This window comes from Nicotiana tabacum, chromosome 8 (assembly GCF_000715075.1).
Source record: "Nicotiana tabacum cultivar K326 chromosome 8, ASM71507v2, whole genome shotgun sequence".
Classification (NCBI taxonomy): domain Eukaryota; kingdom Viridiplantae; phylum Streptophyta; class Magnoliopsida; order Solanales; family Solanaceae; genus Nicotiana; species Nicotiana tabacum.
In genome coordinates this window covers 176,579,886-176,595,150 of record NC_134087.1, presented here as the reverse complement: position 1 = coordinate 176,595,150, position 15,265 = coordinate 176,579,886, and the positions used below count along the sequence as shown (strand labels likewise).

At 36.0% G+C, this 15,265-nt stretch overlaps 1 protein-coding gene across 2 annotated transcripts; it reads left to right on the top strand.

Moving 5' to 3' along the window:
- Positions 1–8,701: 8,701 nt before the first annotated feature.
- LOC107829635 (proton pump-interactor 1) lies at positions 8,702–13,757 on the top strand. 2 transcript variants are annotated; one of them, XM_075219904.1, is made up of 8 exons: positions 8,702–8,874; positions 10,575–10,946; positions 11,272–11,466; positions 11,588–11,767; positions 11,878–12,072; positions 12,331–12,429; positions 12,508–13,027; positions 13,123–13,747. In XM_075219904.1, the coding sequence occupies exons 2-8, from the start codon at positions 10,581–10,583 to the stop codon at positions 13,434–13,436; spliced, it is 1,869 nt and encodes a 622-aa protein (XP_075076005.1). In that variant the 5' UTR covers positions 8,702–8,874; positions 10,575–10,580; the 3' UTR covers positions 13,437–13,747. The 2 variants fall into 2 exon arrangements, with proteins under 2 accessions (XP_075076005.1, XP_075076004.1); XM_075219903.1 differs by lacking the exon at positions 8,702–8,874 and adding an exon at positions 8,995–9,084 and having other exon boundaries at positions 12,508–13,757.
- Positions 13,758–15,265: the final 1,508 nt, after the last annotated feature.

Here is a 15,265-nt window from a genome sequence, read left to right as displayed (position 1 = left end):
CTTCTTAAACTTGGGTGTGCATTTCATGCGACTCAAATTCAAATCCCAAAACATTGAACAAAAATACGTTCCGGATCGCGGGTGCATTTCATGTGACGCAATCCAAAGACATGTTTTTTAAACGATGTTCACATTCTTTTAAAATATAATAATAAAAGCGGTAAAGAGTTAAAATTTGCACATGAGCTCATAATTGTATAAAATCAGATAAACAAGCCGAATATGACAGTTGAGCGACCGTGCTAGAACCACGGAACTCGGGAATGCCTGACACCTTCTCCCGGGTTAACAGAATTCCTTATCCGGATTTCTGGTTCGCAAACTGTAATACAGAGTCATTCTTTTCCTCGATACGGGATTAAATTGGTGACTTGGGACACCCTAAATCTCCCAAGTGGCGACTCTGAATAAATAAATAAATCCCATTTCGATTGTCCTTTAATTGGAAAAACTCCTTCACCCCTTGCGGGGACGGAAAAAGGAGGTGTGACAATCTATAGAGAAGACTTAGGCAAATTTATAGCAAACATAGCGGAAGGGATTCCGACAAGAGGAGAAATGATAACCTTAGACCATTCTCATTCTTGCTTACAATCAGTCTATAGCTAGTCTTAATTTACCTCATTTTTATTACATAATATTTAGTTAATAAACACCCAAATTGTTAATCAAATATCTTTGAAGATTGAATACGTGAATTTCTGTGAGTCCAATAGCTGTGATTGATAGGTTAATTCCCTGTGGGATTCGACTCCAAACTTGTTAACCGGAATATATTTGCAGCGACCGCTTTGTCCTTTTTATAATGCATAGTTGGGCGTGATCATAAATCTTGGTGGGAAAGAGTGCATGGAAACTTTCTTGAGAACCACTTGCAATCTTTGTTAAATACCGTTAGGCCAGTTACTGCTACGCCATTAAAGATCACGCCTCAAGAGCATAAAAGGGAGGACAAGCCTCCTACTTTAAAGTCCAAAGTGGTTGTACCATGCGACGTCAAAGGACCTCCATATAAAGAAGTTCAAAAAAAGAAGGGACCTGTTTAGGCTCATCAAGCCAATGAGGGTTCCTTTCCATTAGGTACCGTTGTTCCTACCTCCAGAAAACGCCTGTCCCAAAATGAGAGTGATAGTAGTCATGGGGATCAAAACTTCAAGCAGGTGAAGCCATATTCAAACAATCAAGGAGATGCTAATTTGGGTGTAGTCGAGATTATTGACAGCATCGGCAGTGCTTCAAGGACTTTGATAGCTATCAAAGAGTTAACGATTAAAACTTTCATATTATCTTATAATATCCAAGTAATTTCACTGACTGTATATCCTTTTCTGTGCACCCAAGTGGTGTTCATATTTCAATGGCGTCACACCAAAGCAAGCCACAAGGTAGTAGCCAATCCGTGGCGGAGCCAGACTCGAAGAAATCACTTCCAATACCTAAGTCAGACCTAGAGGCGACTTCTATTCCTAGTCTTGGAGCAAAATTGGGGCCTAATTTTTACCAATGATCAGCACCAACGACGTCTATCTTTGATGGAAGAAAATTTGTCTTGATTCTTCGCAAGGATTTCATTTTGAATGCCTGGGCTAAAATTCATGCCAAACTCAAGGACCTTACCGCAAACAATGCTTCTTCTCTTCAATTCGAGATCCAAGTGATTCTCGAGAAGATGGATGGAAAGGGTATGGATATTTCCCCTCTAAAAGACCTATTGACGTCTTTCTTTGAGCTTGCCACTTCATATGACCAGGCACGATCAACTCTTTCTGACAAGGTTGTGGATGTTGAAAAATCAGTGTCATTTTTAAATGCCAAGGAACATCTTGATAATGTCTTGATTAAGAAAGGGTAGAAGGTCGAGAAATTGTCTGTCACCAATCAGTCTCTCAAAGAAGCCAAGGAGAAGGTGAAACAGTTAAGAGTTCTTTGAGGTGTTGCCAAGAAAGAGGTTGAAGAGATTGAATCTAGAGTCTCATCTGTTGAAGAGGAGTACTGTATATTTCTGATGTTTCCTTGGAAACTGCTGATGACTTGGCCAACGTGGAGATGAAGAAACACCACCTAGAGGCAACCCTTAAAGACCGGGTCAATTAAAATTTGTGTTTAGATTAGTCTATATGGAGTATTTTATTTGCCTTTTTTTTGCATTTGATTGACTAGCAGCTATTCTTAGAAATGAAAACTCTATCTGTTTTACTTTATATCACGTGTTTTCATCAATATCCCTTTTTTTCTTTGCGGTTCAATATCAATAGTTCTTTGCTTATCATGATGTATTGATGTCCCTATAATAGAACTTAGCTTTCTTTTAAATGGTGTTGGCGTTCATGTCTCAAAGTTCTCTGTATTTGGAGATACATCCTCCTTTTTCGTTGAGGATAATATTGGTCATCACCTTTGCACCTTTTGTGGTATGAGATATATATCTCAATGTGAGAAAGTCAAAAATATAAGCCATTTAATTTTTTAGAAGCTAAACTTTAAAATCTAAGACATATCCAAAATTTGGAATCAAACACCTTCAGAATCGCCGCATGTAATATTTTGAAACCAACTTTAGATTCCACCACGTTGAAAATTTCAGATTTGCGCAGTCTCACCAAAAAATTTATATCTTGGTGTAGGAATGTCGAAATTGTGAACCGTTTGATTTCATAAAAACTAGACTTCAAAATCTAAGACATATACAAATTTGGAATTAAACGTTTTGAGAACGTCCCAGATAATCTAACTTTAGATTCTGACACGTTTATAGCTTCATTTTGCAGTTTCACCAAAAATATTATATCTTGGAGTGGAAACGTCGAAATCATGAATCGTTTAATTTTGTGGAAAATAGACTTCAAGATCTAAGACTTATTCAAATTCCGGAATCAAACATTTTGAGAATCGTCCCAGATATTATTTTGAATCTAACTTTAGATTCTAATACATTGATAGTTTCAGATTTGCGCAGCTTCACACAAATATTTGTACCTTAGTGTAGGAACGTCGAAATCATAAACCGTTAGATTTGTCGAAAAAAAAATTCAAAATATAGAACATATCCAAATTTCAAGATTTAATACATTAAGGATAGTTTCATATGACATTTCGAAGTCAACGTAAAATTCCAACACGCTGACGATTTCAAATTTGCGCGACTTCACCAAAACCTTTATATCTTGAATGTAGGAATGTCGAAATCACGAACCGTTTAATTTTATGAAAATAAGACTTCAAAATATAAAACATTTCCAAAATATAGGATTTAATACCTTAAGGATAGTTTCAGATAGTATTTCGAAATTAACATCAAATTTTAATATACCGACAGTTTCGAATTGGCCCGACTTTGCCAAACCTTTTATGTTTTGGTATGGAAGCCTCGGGATCACAATACGTTTTTCTTACTATCAATTAAAATTCAAGAGCTCCATTCTCACAAATATCTTCGGTTCAAGTCTCACTGAATTTGAAATGTTGTGCCCTGGAATCTTTCTTCTTATATTTGTGTTCCCTTTTGACGCCTCTCTTCTCTTCCCCCTTTTTTTAAGGCAGTGAGCGGATATGAAGACCAACAAACTTGAAGGTTATGTGAATATGAATACATAGCAAATCCCTAGACTTTGATGTAAATATTATCATTATTTCAGTGAAGACACCATTATACCATAGCAGCTTGCCCTCTTTAAATCAAATGGGATCCAAAGCTTAACAGATGAATGATATCTCAGCTCGATTTTCAAGTGTTGATTGAATGGATTACATTCCATCGTACTTAATTAGAACGATGATTGGGACACTATGTATCTTTTGATCTCATACGAATGAACTCAGAATGAAACTCTAAGCTGCCTACGTATCTCGGTGAAGAGGATTAAGTCATACCGTAGTTCAAAATGGCTGATTTTCTTTTATGTACTAACTTTTTCCTAGGGCGCCTCTTTCGAGATTTTCAACCTAGCTGACTCTTTTTTTTATGTGGTCTATACACAGTTTAGACTCATGCGGACCAGGAGTGTAGGAACATGCAGTTTAGGCTCATGCGTCAAGGAGTGTAGGAACATGCAGTTTAGGCTCTTCAAAAACTTGCCATTGATCGGATCGATTCTCATGCCATCTGCATCAAATAGCTTGTAAGCCCCACTTGGGTAAGCTTCTTGTATGACATATGGCCCATCCCATTTTGAAGTGAACTTCCCTACAGGTTTATGAGAAGTAATTATGGGTCTTCGTACGACAAGGACTTGATCTCCTACTTGAAAGGATCTAGGGAAAACTCTTTTATTGAAGGCGCGAGACAATTGAGCTTGATAACATTCAAGACTATGTTGAGATTCCAATCTCTTCTCATCAAGAGCCTCCAACTCTGCTAATCGAAGTCGAGCATTTTCTTTATCAGTAATCTCTTCTTAAATAGCTAGTCGTGATGAAGGTATTTGACGCTCGAGTGACAAGAGGGCTTCGACTCCATAAACGAGTGCATAAGGGGTCACTTGTGTTGGCGTGCGGTGAATTGTCCTAAATGCCCACAGAGCTTCTTCCATACGGTCATGCCAATCCCATTTGGATTTGGTGACGACTTTCTTTAACAAGTTGCATAGAGTCTTGTTGAATGTCTCGGCTAGACCATTGGTGGCAGCATTGTACATAGAAGAGTTACGTTGCTTGAAGCCAAAGAGTTCACAAATCTTGTTCATCAACCTATTGTCGAATGACTTGCCATTATCGGCTATTATGTAACGAGGAATGCCAAAGCGATAGATAATGTTAACTAGGATAAAACTTGCAACATTTTCCTTCTGTACTTTCTTAAGAGCAATAACTTCAACCCATTTTGAGAAGTAGTGAGTTGCAGCCAAGATGTATAGGTGCCCACCAGAGGACTTTGGCAGTGGTCCAACAACATCCAATCCCCAAGCGTCAAATGGCCAGGATGCAACAGTCGGGTGCAACACTTCAGGAGGTTGATGAATAAAATTCGCATGGAATTGACAAGCCTTGCATCTTCGAGCGTAGTCCAAGCAATCTTTTACCATCGTTGGCCAATAATATCCCATCCTTTTTATATGGAAGTGGAGCTTTGGTCTAGACTGGTGTGACCCACATACCTCATAATGTGCCTCCTAATTAATTCTAAGGTGAATTAGGACACCTAAATTGATTAAAGTAATTTAATAAAGTATAACTCTTTTTAGAGTCTACTTAACCTAAAGATTCTAGGTATGAGTTCAATTAATTTAAAGGGAAGATTTTTAAGGTACCCTTTAAGATCCATTATAAATGGTTAATTGACCGGACTAAAGTTAATTAAGTCCTTAAACTAAATGTAAATGTAAATGTAGTGGTCTTCTTTTATAAAAAGAAAATCAGATCCACTCTAAAAAATGTTGAAGCGATGTATCTTTGTTTTAAGGAAAACTGATTTGGAATTGTATTGTTGAAAAACTGTTTTCTTCTTAGAGTGGATCTAATCTTAAAGTAATTTTAACTTGTTAAATCCAAAAATGGAACACTAAACAGCATCCATTAATTTAGAAAGCAAAGTCATGTTTGAATGTTTGAAACAGTAAAAGGGTAAACATAGATGAGAACTTCGGTAGTGGGAATTCTACTTGTTTCATTCTTTTAAAAAAACTACAAAAATAAGTGTAGTTATTAGTCTTACAAAATCGATTGAGTGGAGAAATTAAGTTTAAAAACTATAGTTGATTTTACAATACCTCAGTTGGCTTAACAATTATCTAACATAGGTCATGATTCTAGAAAGCTTAAATTAAGTGATGGATGCTACTTTCCATGTAAAATAAAATCTGCAAAATAAAATAAGACTGAGGTATGTAGTAATATAAAGCTTAACAATCAATCTCAGAGTAGGGTAGAACTTCGCCTTGAGAAGTGACAAATACAACACTAGCACCAGCTCCTCCGCGATGTACAACACTATCAAAGTACATCTTCCATAGAGGTTGAACTGAAATGACCATTGCGTCCTCATCAGGTAGTTCTTAGCTCCCAATCATCAGGTATAGGGTGATCTGCCAAGAAATCCGCTAACGCTTGTCCTTTTATAACTTTTTGAGGGATGTACACAATTTAAAATTGTTGAAACTGGAGATACCACCTTGCTAGTTGATCACTAAGGACAGGTTTTGACATCACGAACTTGATGGGATTTGCTCTAGAAACCAAACGAACGACATGAGCTTGAAAGTAGTGCTTCAACTTTTGGATTGGGAAGACTAGCACCAAACATAACTTTTCGATTGGTGAATAATTCAGCTCACTTGGTGTCATCATCCTGCTCAAGTAGTAAAGGGAGTTTTCTTTCCCTTCACTATTTTCTTGGGCCAACAATGCTTCGACAGACCTTTCTTGTGCTGAAATGTATAGTATCATCGGCTTTCCAAGTATAGGGGCTGCCAAAACTGGAGGCTTCATCAAGTAAGTTTTGATACTTTCAAAGGCATTGCTACAAGTTTGGTCCCACTTTAAAGGAATGCTTTTCTTCATGAGGCGACTAAATGGTTGGCACCTCCCAACTAGGTTTGAGATGAATCTTCTAAGGTATGCTAGCTTTCCTTGGAGACTTTTCAATTCATGAATATCCCGAGGCTTAGGAATTTTCAAAATGGCATCCACTTTGGCTTGATCAATTTCGATCCCTCGATGTCGAACAATGAAACCAAAGAACTATCCAGAAGTAACTCCAAAAGCACATTTCAATGGATTCATCCTAAGTTGGTACCTCCGGAGCAACTCAAACACCATTCTCAAGTCATTCAAGTGGTCGCTCTTTTCTCTTGATTTTACCACCAAATCGTCAACATAGCATTCGACATTCTTGTGGAGAAGATCATCAAAAATATTTTGTATAGCCCTTTGGTAAGTAGAACCAGTGTTCTTTAAGCCAAAAGGCATTACTTTGTAGCAATAAATGCCCTTGGGGGTACATAATGCAGTAAGCTCTTCATCTTTTGGCGCCATGCGAATTTGGTTATAGCATGATAAGCCATCCATAAATGACATTGCATTGTACCCAGTAATAGCATCGATCATCAGCTCTTGAATAGGAAGCGGGAATTCATCTTTCGGGCGCGCATTGTTGAGATCCCTGAAGTCAACACACACTCGAATCTGGCCATTTTTCTTCCTTACATGGACAATACTTGAAACCCATGTTGGGTATTTAACTTCACGAATAAAGCCAGCTTCGATGAGTTTGTTAACTTCGGTTTCAATCAAGGGAGCCAAGTCCGGCCTAAAGTGCCTTTGGGCTTGTTTAACAGGGCGAGCACCATTCTTGACGGCAAGGTGATGGACTGCTACTTTCGGGTCCAAGCCATGCATCTCTTTGTAACTTCAAGCAAAGACATCTCTGAACTCCTTGAGTAACTGAATATAAGTGATTTCTTCATCGATTGCTAGTAAAGCACTTAGATATGTGAGCCTTGGTTCTTCATCTGTGTTAAGGTTAACTTCTTTTAAGGTATCAATCATTGCCTTCACCCCTTGTTCAAGTTTCAGGGGAGTATCTTTCGAATCTTCATCTTCTTGAGGGTCCCCATCGTTGAAGGATACATGATAATACAGTGAAACATCCTCCAATTTCTCGTCATCCTCTATTAGAGATGAAACACCGTACTCGCCTTGTACAGTAACATGATACGAAGAAACCACACTTTCTTCGTCGTCATCATGTTCTTTAGTGTAGACCATAGTGTATGGCTTCACACCGTTAGTACCTCATCACATGAAACCATGACTTTTGTTTGTCGCCTCATTCTAGAAGGAACCAGACTTTGGAAATCCTTAGAGATCTTCTGAATTTTGGGCAAAACGGGTGTTCTTGTATTTCGATAATTTCTCTCGAACTTATTCCCTTTCTTTAATGGACCCAATCTCATAAACACGGAAGTCCTCACAGTTGATTTTTCAAGTCGATCAAAGATAGAAGGCTTGTTAGAAGTGACAAATTCATCTTCTACAGTGATATAATTGATGTTCACTCTTCTTATGGACATGCGCACTGGTGACGGTTTCTTGTATCCCAAACCTTCATGTGGTTGCCTTGCCGCAGCTTCTGATGGTAGTTTCCCTAACTTTGACGGCATCGGGACTGTATCCGATTTTTGAAACATGAAGAATTAAAAGATTAAATTGAGAATTTTTCGTACTCTGTCATTTTCCACATTCCGCCTTATTAATACTCCTTCCGTTTCAATTTATGTGAAATTATTTTCTTTTTAGTCTGTGCCAAAAAAGATGACCTTTTTCCATATTTGAAAACAATTTACCTTTATGCAATTGTTTATAGCCAAACAAAATATATGTGCCCCATTTTACACCACAAGTTCAAAAGTCTTCTCTCTTTCTTAAACTCCGTGCCCAGTCAAATAAGTTCACATAAATTGAAACGGAGAGAGTATTTATTAGTTTTTAATTTTTTTAATTAATATATAAATATATTTGAGATTCTAAAATAAATTATTTAATTATATGTTTTAACATAAATAAATTAACAAAATAAGTTTTGGGTATTCTTTTGTTAGAACAATCAAATAAGATCCAAATTTAAGTGTTGCTATTGGCCATAACAGGTAATTGTTCTAAAAGGGCACAAAAGATTTGGATAAATGAGGATTTTATTATTATTATTTAAAGAGTTAGTAGTATTATTTAAGAAAAGAAAATATCCTAACCTTCTCTCTACAAGACTATACACTTGCACTTCTCTCTGTGTCTTTGTTTAGTTTCTGTCTCACATATTTCTCAAGAAGTAGAGAACAGAGAGGGAGGGAGAGGAGAGTGGAGATATGTGGGGGGTCTCACTTGTTTCACTCCCAATCTCTCTTTCGAATGGCCCTCTCCCATTTTGTTCCAAACCAAAGGGTACACTCTCTTTAAAATTCTCTGCCTTAATTTTTTCCTTATTACTTGCAAGTCTCCCCCTTATACATGCTTCATTTTCAATCCATTTCCACAATTCTGTTTCTCCCTTTCTTCACTCTTTCATAGTTTTTCTCTTTCTTTTTCCCCAAAAAATAAAATAAAAATAAAATCTTTTTTTTTTCTTCCATCACTATTGATCTCTTGATTAAGGTGGTTCTCCTTACTTTTCATTAGAATAAATGAATGGATATTTTTTCAATTATAATTTGATCTTTTGGGGTGTGAACAAACTCTTATGTCCAATTTTGTAGTGGTGCATTGCTATATGATTATTCTTGGCAATTTCAGTATTTAACAACCAACCTAAACTAGTTTGGAATTGAACAATAACTATTTGTGTTTTCTTCTGCTTCAGTTTGCAGTAATGTATGCATCTGTGTTCTGTTACCTTTCACGCACACTTGTAGATATATTTGTATGCAATATGTACTTTTCCTTTATAAAATATATACAAATATTTACTGTTATTTCTGATGTGACGCATAGATGCATTAAGGTTTTCTGGGATTTTTTCTCTTTTCATTTTTCTTATTCCTATTTATGTTTCTGGTGGTGTCATTTTAATTTCTACGCTTCAGCCTCTAATAGATTGGTGTTTTCTTAAATGGCTTTTTTTTTTTTGTGTGTGTGTTACTCCTCTTTCTGAGCTCTTGTATGCTGAAATTTGTGTTGAGCAAGTATCTAAGTTACACACATTGATGATAAAATGAGAAAAGGTCGCTTGAAATGGTTTGGTCATATCCCGCATCGCCCTCTCCGTAGGTGTGAAATCATGGTGAATGAAGGTGTTAAAAGGGGACGAGATAGACCTGAAATCGTATGGAATTAAGGAAGTTTTCTAGAAGGAAAAATAGGGCATACTGAAAGAAAACTATATAGTATAAGAAATACTAATTAGTTGGAATTATGTGTTAGTCATGTTAGTACGTGTACGGTAAGTACTAAGTTTTTCTAGGAGTCTTTTTGCCCTGTATGTGTTAGGCATGTTAGTACGTTTACAGTGGGTTCTATATGTTTTTTCTAGGAGTCTTTTTGCCATGTCAAAGCCATAGAAAATATAGAGAACTTCTAGTACTTTTTATTTGATTTTTATTTTATATAATATTGATCAAAGATGAGCATAATGGAGCAACATGACTCGAACTTGTTTGGAGTTGAGGCGTAGTTGCTATATTGTCTTCAGCATTTGGCATAACTAATTGTAGATGAATGCATTAACTAACAAGTATTCCATATGTAGTTCAGTGTGAATAGGCTTTGTAACTTAGAAAATTTTGTTCTCATTGTCTTTTCTCTATAAGGTGTTCTCTCTCTCCTGAGCACAGTGTTATTCTCAAATGAGTTGGTAGTAATTAATATGCAAAGTTTGTTAAAATGTTCTGTGTTGTCTACTTCAGGAAGGGGAGCCTTGACATAATTGCTAAAGTTGCTGTCATGTGACCAGGAGGTCACGGGTTCGAGCCGTGGAAACAGCCTCTTGCAGAAATGCAGGGGAAGACTGCGTACAATAGACCTTTGTGGTCCGGTCCTTCCCCGGACCCTGCGCATAGCGGGAGCTTAGTGCACGGGGCTGCCCTTTTTTTTGTTGTCTACTTCTGGATTTGAGAGTTGAAGGCCATTTTTTTTTGTTTGTTTTTCAGTGAATCATGGGTAGAGACATGGAATCTCAGTTAGCTCATGTTTCAGTTGAAACTGGAACTGAACAGAAAAACCTTCCGAAGGAAAACAAAAAAAAGAATCATGGTGTAGGGGTTAATGAGACTATAAAATTTCGCTCGCATGGTTCTCAAGAAACAAATAAGGAGGCGGGGAAAAATGTTCCTGTGAGCAGCCTCCGGAAGGATGCAGTTGACGACTGGCCTGCACCTAAGCAGATACATTCTTTCTATATTGTTAGATATCGAAGATTTGAAGACCAAAAACTCAAGGCCAAATTTGATCTGGCAGAAAAAGAGCTACAGAAAATGAACAAAGCAAGATCTCAGGTTATTGAAAAATTGAAGGCCATAAGGGTAAGTTTTGTCTCTTAACTCTTCTTTCGGCTGAACATTTGCAAGAACATATCAAAGTGACATGCCTATAAGATTATTTAATATGTCATTTTCTGTCTTCTAACAAGAACCTCAAGCTCTTTACCCGAACTCAATAGTCATGTTTGTGTTATACATGTTAAAATATGCACCAAAATTGTTGAATATGGATCCCCTCTCAACATCCAGTTTAGCTCAAAAGTGGCAAGCTTTGCATTGTAAAAGATTATTTGGATGTGTCCAGTCAGTTGATTTGAAATTTTTTAATGAAAATAAGGAAATAACTAACTCATTTAATATTTTGCAGGCAGAACGATCAAAATTGATAGAACAAAGGAAATCTGTGAGTGCTGAGAATCAGGAGTTTTGGGCAGTAATTGGTGAGAAAAGAAAGGAAATGGAACCTCTGCAGGATGCCCTGGGCAAGCTCCGCGGTCCTAGGAAAGCCGGCAGAGAAGGGGGTTCTAGTCTGTGTTCATCCGAGGAGGAGCTTGACGATCTCGTAAGCTCTAGTCTCTTTGTCCTTTTAGTTTCTTAGCTTTTCTTTCCCTTCATTTTCCTTTTGCTGTTCTGTTACCACCTAATGTTAATTGTTATATGTTTTTTATTTTGAAATCGATTAGATTAAGAGTCTGCAGTACCGTATTCAGCATGAAAGCATTACTCTGACTGAAGAGAAACAAATTCTGCGAGAAATTAAACGACTTGAAGGAACAAGGGGAGAGGTAAGAGACCATATGGCTATGAGGGCACAAATTCAAGATTCGATTGGTGAAAAAGAAACAATACAAAAGCAGGTTAAGGTAAGGGTCAGAGCTTTTTGTATACTTGTACAAATGTGAAATATTGAGTTTTCTGGGCTTAAGAATGTCATTGGTTAACTAACGATACTCAATCCGTTTTTGTATTATAGGCTATAAGTGGTAACCTTGACGGGGTTCGTAAGGAGCAACAGGTTGTTAAGGCCAAGCTTAAGCAACTAGATGATCAACTCGATGCCAATACCAGTCAGATTAAGTTATTGGATGAGGAATTGAAGGAAATAACAAAGAAGAGGGACACAGCTTTTGCACATGTTCTGGAATTAAGAAAACACCGTGAAGAAGGGGTATGATGTTCTTTCCTTGTTGATTAAAATGTTGTCAAGTTTACTTTGTGAAAAAAGAAATTATTGAGAGAAGAAATAGGAAATGTTAGTTCTGAAAGGAACTATGTTGATTTATTCAAATGTTAATCTCAGCATTCTAAACAAATATTCTGTCGCTCTCAATTACTCAAAAAATGAAATGTATCATTTGCTTGCAAGCATGAAAGAGAGATGTCTTATGTATTTTATGATCTTTATTATGTCGTTTAATTTTCTCAGAATGCTCCTTTCTACCAAAACAATGCACTGTTGCAAAAAGCAAAATTGCTAGCAGATAAGAAGGATGTTGAAGCCCTTAAAGAACTCTCACTTACAGAGGTACATTAGATCTGTCTTTAGTTGCTACAATTTGAAGTTTTGCATGTTTCTTTCTAACAATAACTTCAATGTTTTCAGGTCGATAAATTCATTTCCCTATGGAGTGGCAGTAAGCCCTTTAGGGATGATTATGAGAGGAGAATTTTAACATCACTTGATATTAGGCAGTTGAGCCAAGATGGCAGGATGAGGAACCCTGACGAAAAGCCTCTAGTATTACCAGCGGCACAGACTGTTTCCCAATCTGAGATTGTTGAAAGAACTAATACGAAACCATTAAAGGAAGAATCAGCGCCTCCTGCTCAGAAAGTACAGAAAGAGAAGAACAACAAGCAGCCAAAAGAAGCAAGTAGCAAAGTTACAGAAAGTACCACGAAAAAGTACATCTTTGATATCGAAGAGGAAATCCATGGTTTAGAAAAGCAACCCAAGGATATGACTTCCAAGAAGGAAGTTGATGAAGCGAAATTGAGGGAGATGAAGAGAGAGGAAGAAATAGCAAAAAATAAGAAGGCAATGGAGAGGAAGAAGAAGTTGGCCGAGAAAGCAGCTGCCAAAGCAGCAATAAAAGCTCAAAAAGAAGCTGAAAGGAAGCTCAAGGAAATTATCCTTATCATTCTATCATTTCTCTCTTGTTTTATGTTGTAGGAATTTACATTAGCTATGAACTTATATAGAATCTTTACTCCTTTCAGGAACGTGAGAAGAAGGCGAAGAAGAAAACTGGAGCATCTGTTCCTGCTGAAGAATCTACTGAGGAACCAACTGAAGCAGCTGCGGAAGTTGCTGAGGAAGAGAAGGCGGAGGAAAAGGTTGAAACATCGGTTGCACCTAAGGTTAAGGCACCGAAAGAGAATACTATCAGGAGCCGATCAAAGCGTGCAAAAGGCATGGATATTCCTAAAACTATACTGAAGCGGAAAAAGGCGATGAACTATTGGCTATGGGCTGCTCCTGCTGCTCTTGTAGTTCCACTACTACTAGTAGCATACAAGTATATTCTCTAGATTATTATGAAAGTCAAAAGTAGAGGGGGAGTAAAAGAGGTGGAAAACCTGGTATTGCTTACAATTTTGTATTGGCAAGTTCTGTTTTTGTAATCTTTAAGTCATGCCTATTTTTTGCATCCTTGACTAAGGATGGAGAAGTCATAATGTTGCGGTAGATAAGGCCTTCTCAGATACTTACAGAAAAGAGTATTTTATGCATGTATGATTTTGGTTGGTGTAGTTTCAAGTTTTGACATTTGCTTAAAGATTTTAATCTTGGCATTTAATTGTAAACATTTAAGTTATTTATGATCTTCCTACTTGCTGCTTCATAAGAAAGATAGCCTTTAACTCTGTTAACCTAGGAGTGCATATTTTGTTTTTGTTCGAGTTTTGTCTTTCTGTTGGTATGCTCTCCCCTTCTCATGCGTTCCCAGAAGTCTGCAAATGCTCGTTTTCGCAAATATTCTATCAGCCTAACTCGTACGTTCTCTTATTATTATTTTTTGATAATTGTGGTATCGAGGCCAGCTTGCGCGCACCTCGACTAATTTCACGGGATACATGTTACCTCTCACCAGCAAAAGGTACTAGGTAATTCTTTCCACCAAAGCTTGGATAAATGAGAATAAATCACCTAGTATTTTTTGCCTCCATATTTAAACTTTAGAACTCAAAAGATTGTAAGTTGTGGAATTCATCTTAATACTTCAATATGATCCTTGATCGAGTTAATTACTCAAATGGTCACTCAACTATCCCAAATTATTTCCTAAAATCACTTTTCTTTCGTTTGTAGCAACAAAGTCACTGAACTAGGCGTATTGCACTCAAAAGGTCACTCAACTAGATTTTTCAAATTTTGGATTGCTAAATACTCCTATTTTACCCTCTAAATTATAAACATTTATCTTCTTTTTATTTTTTTTTGTTATACTTTTTAGTATTAACAACAAAAATTCAAAAATTTATTTACACAATTCAGAATGAAAGAAAATAAAGGTTGTAAAATATATATTCCATGCACGTAATATAAAAATAATTATTTAAATAGATGTATTTTTATAATATACATTATATATTCTTGAAAATTATGCTCAATTATATTATTATGTTTCTATCAACTTTCCGACGATACAAAGTTATGTCACCTGAAAGCAGGGGAACTACCTGTATAGGGTAAAATATGTTATATTAAATCGTGCATGGAATATAAATAATATAATTAAGCATAATTTTCAAGAATATATAATATATATTATAAAATAACTTTATTTAAATAATTACTTTTATATTACGTGCATGGAATATATATTTTACAACCGTTATTTTCTTTCATTCTGAATTGTGTAAATTAATTTTTGAATTTTTTATGTTAAAACTAAAATTATTATTACGAATAAATTATTCTAATTAATTTTTTTTACTATGCTCATTATTTTGTTATTCTGGCATTATATATGCTTAAATACTTTTTTATTTTTTAAATTTATAAATAATATATATTTATTCTATAGGTAAGTCCATAATGTAAATTAAAAAGGGGAAAATTATAATATTAAAAAGTTTTAAAAAAATAAAAAGAAGATAAATATTTATAATTTTGAGGGTAAAATAGGTATTTGACACTCCAAAATTTGGAAAATCTAATTGAGTGATCTTTTGAGTGCAATAGTGTAGCTTTGAAAGTAATCATGTAAAAAAATACACAGAAATAATGTCACGGTAAATATATCAAAGAATAAGAACAAAGCACCCAGACATAGTAATCAATGAGAATAAAAAGAGCAATAAGAACACTAAAATTTTAATATGGAGGAATTTTCTCATGTTAATATATATATTTA

What these genes read in the sequence shown, in the direction of transcription:
- LOC107829635 (XM_075219904.1), top strand. Translation starts at nt 10,581, where the DNA reads ATGGGTAGAGACATGGAATCTCAGTTAGCTCATGTTTCAGTTGAAACT. An exon ending in AAAAATTGAAGGCCATAAGG is followed by an intron (nt 10,947 to 11,271) that starts GTAAGTTTTGTC and finishes AATATTTTGCAG; the next exon opens with GCAGAACGATCAAAATTGAT. An exon ending in GAAAACACCGTGAAGAAGGG is followed by an intron (nt 12,073 to 12,330) that starts GTATGATGTTCT and finishes TAATTTTCTCAG; the next exon opens with AATGCTCCTTTCTACCAAAA.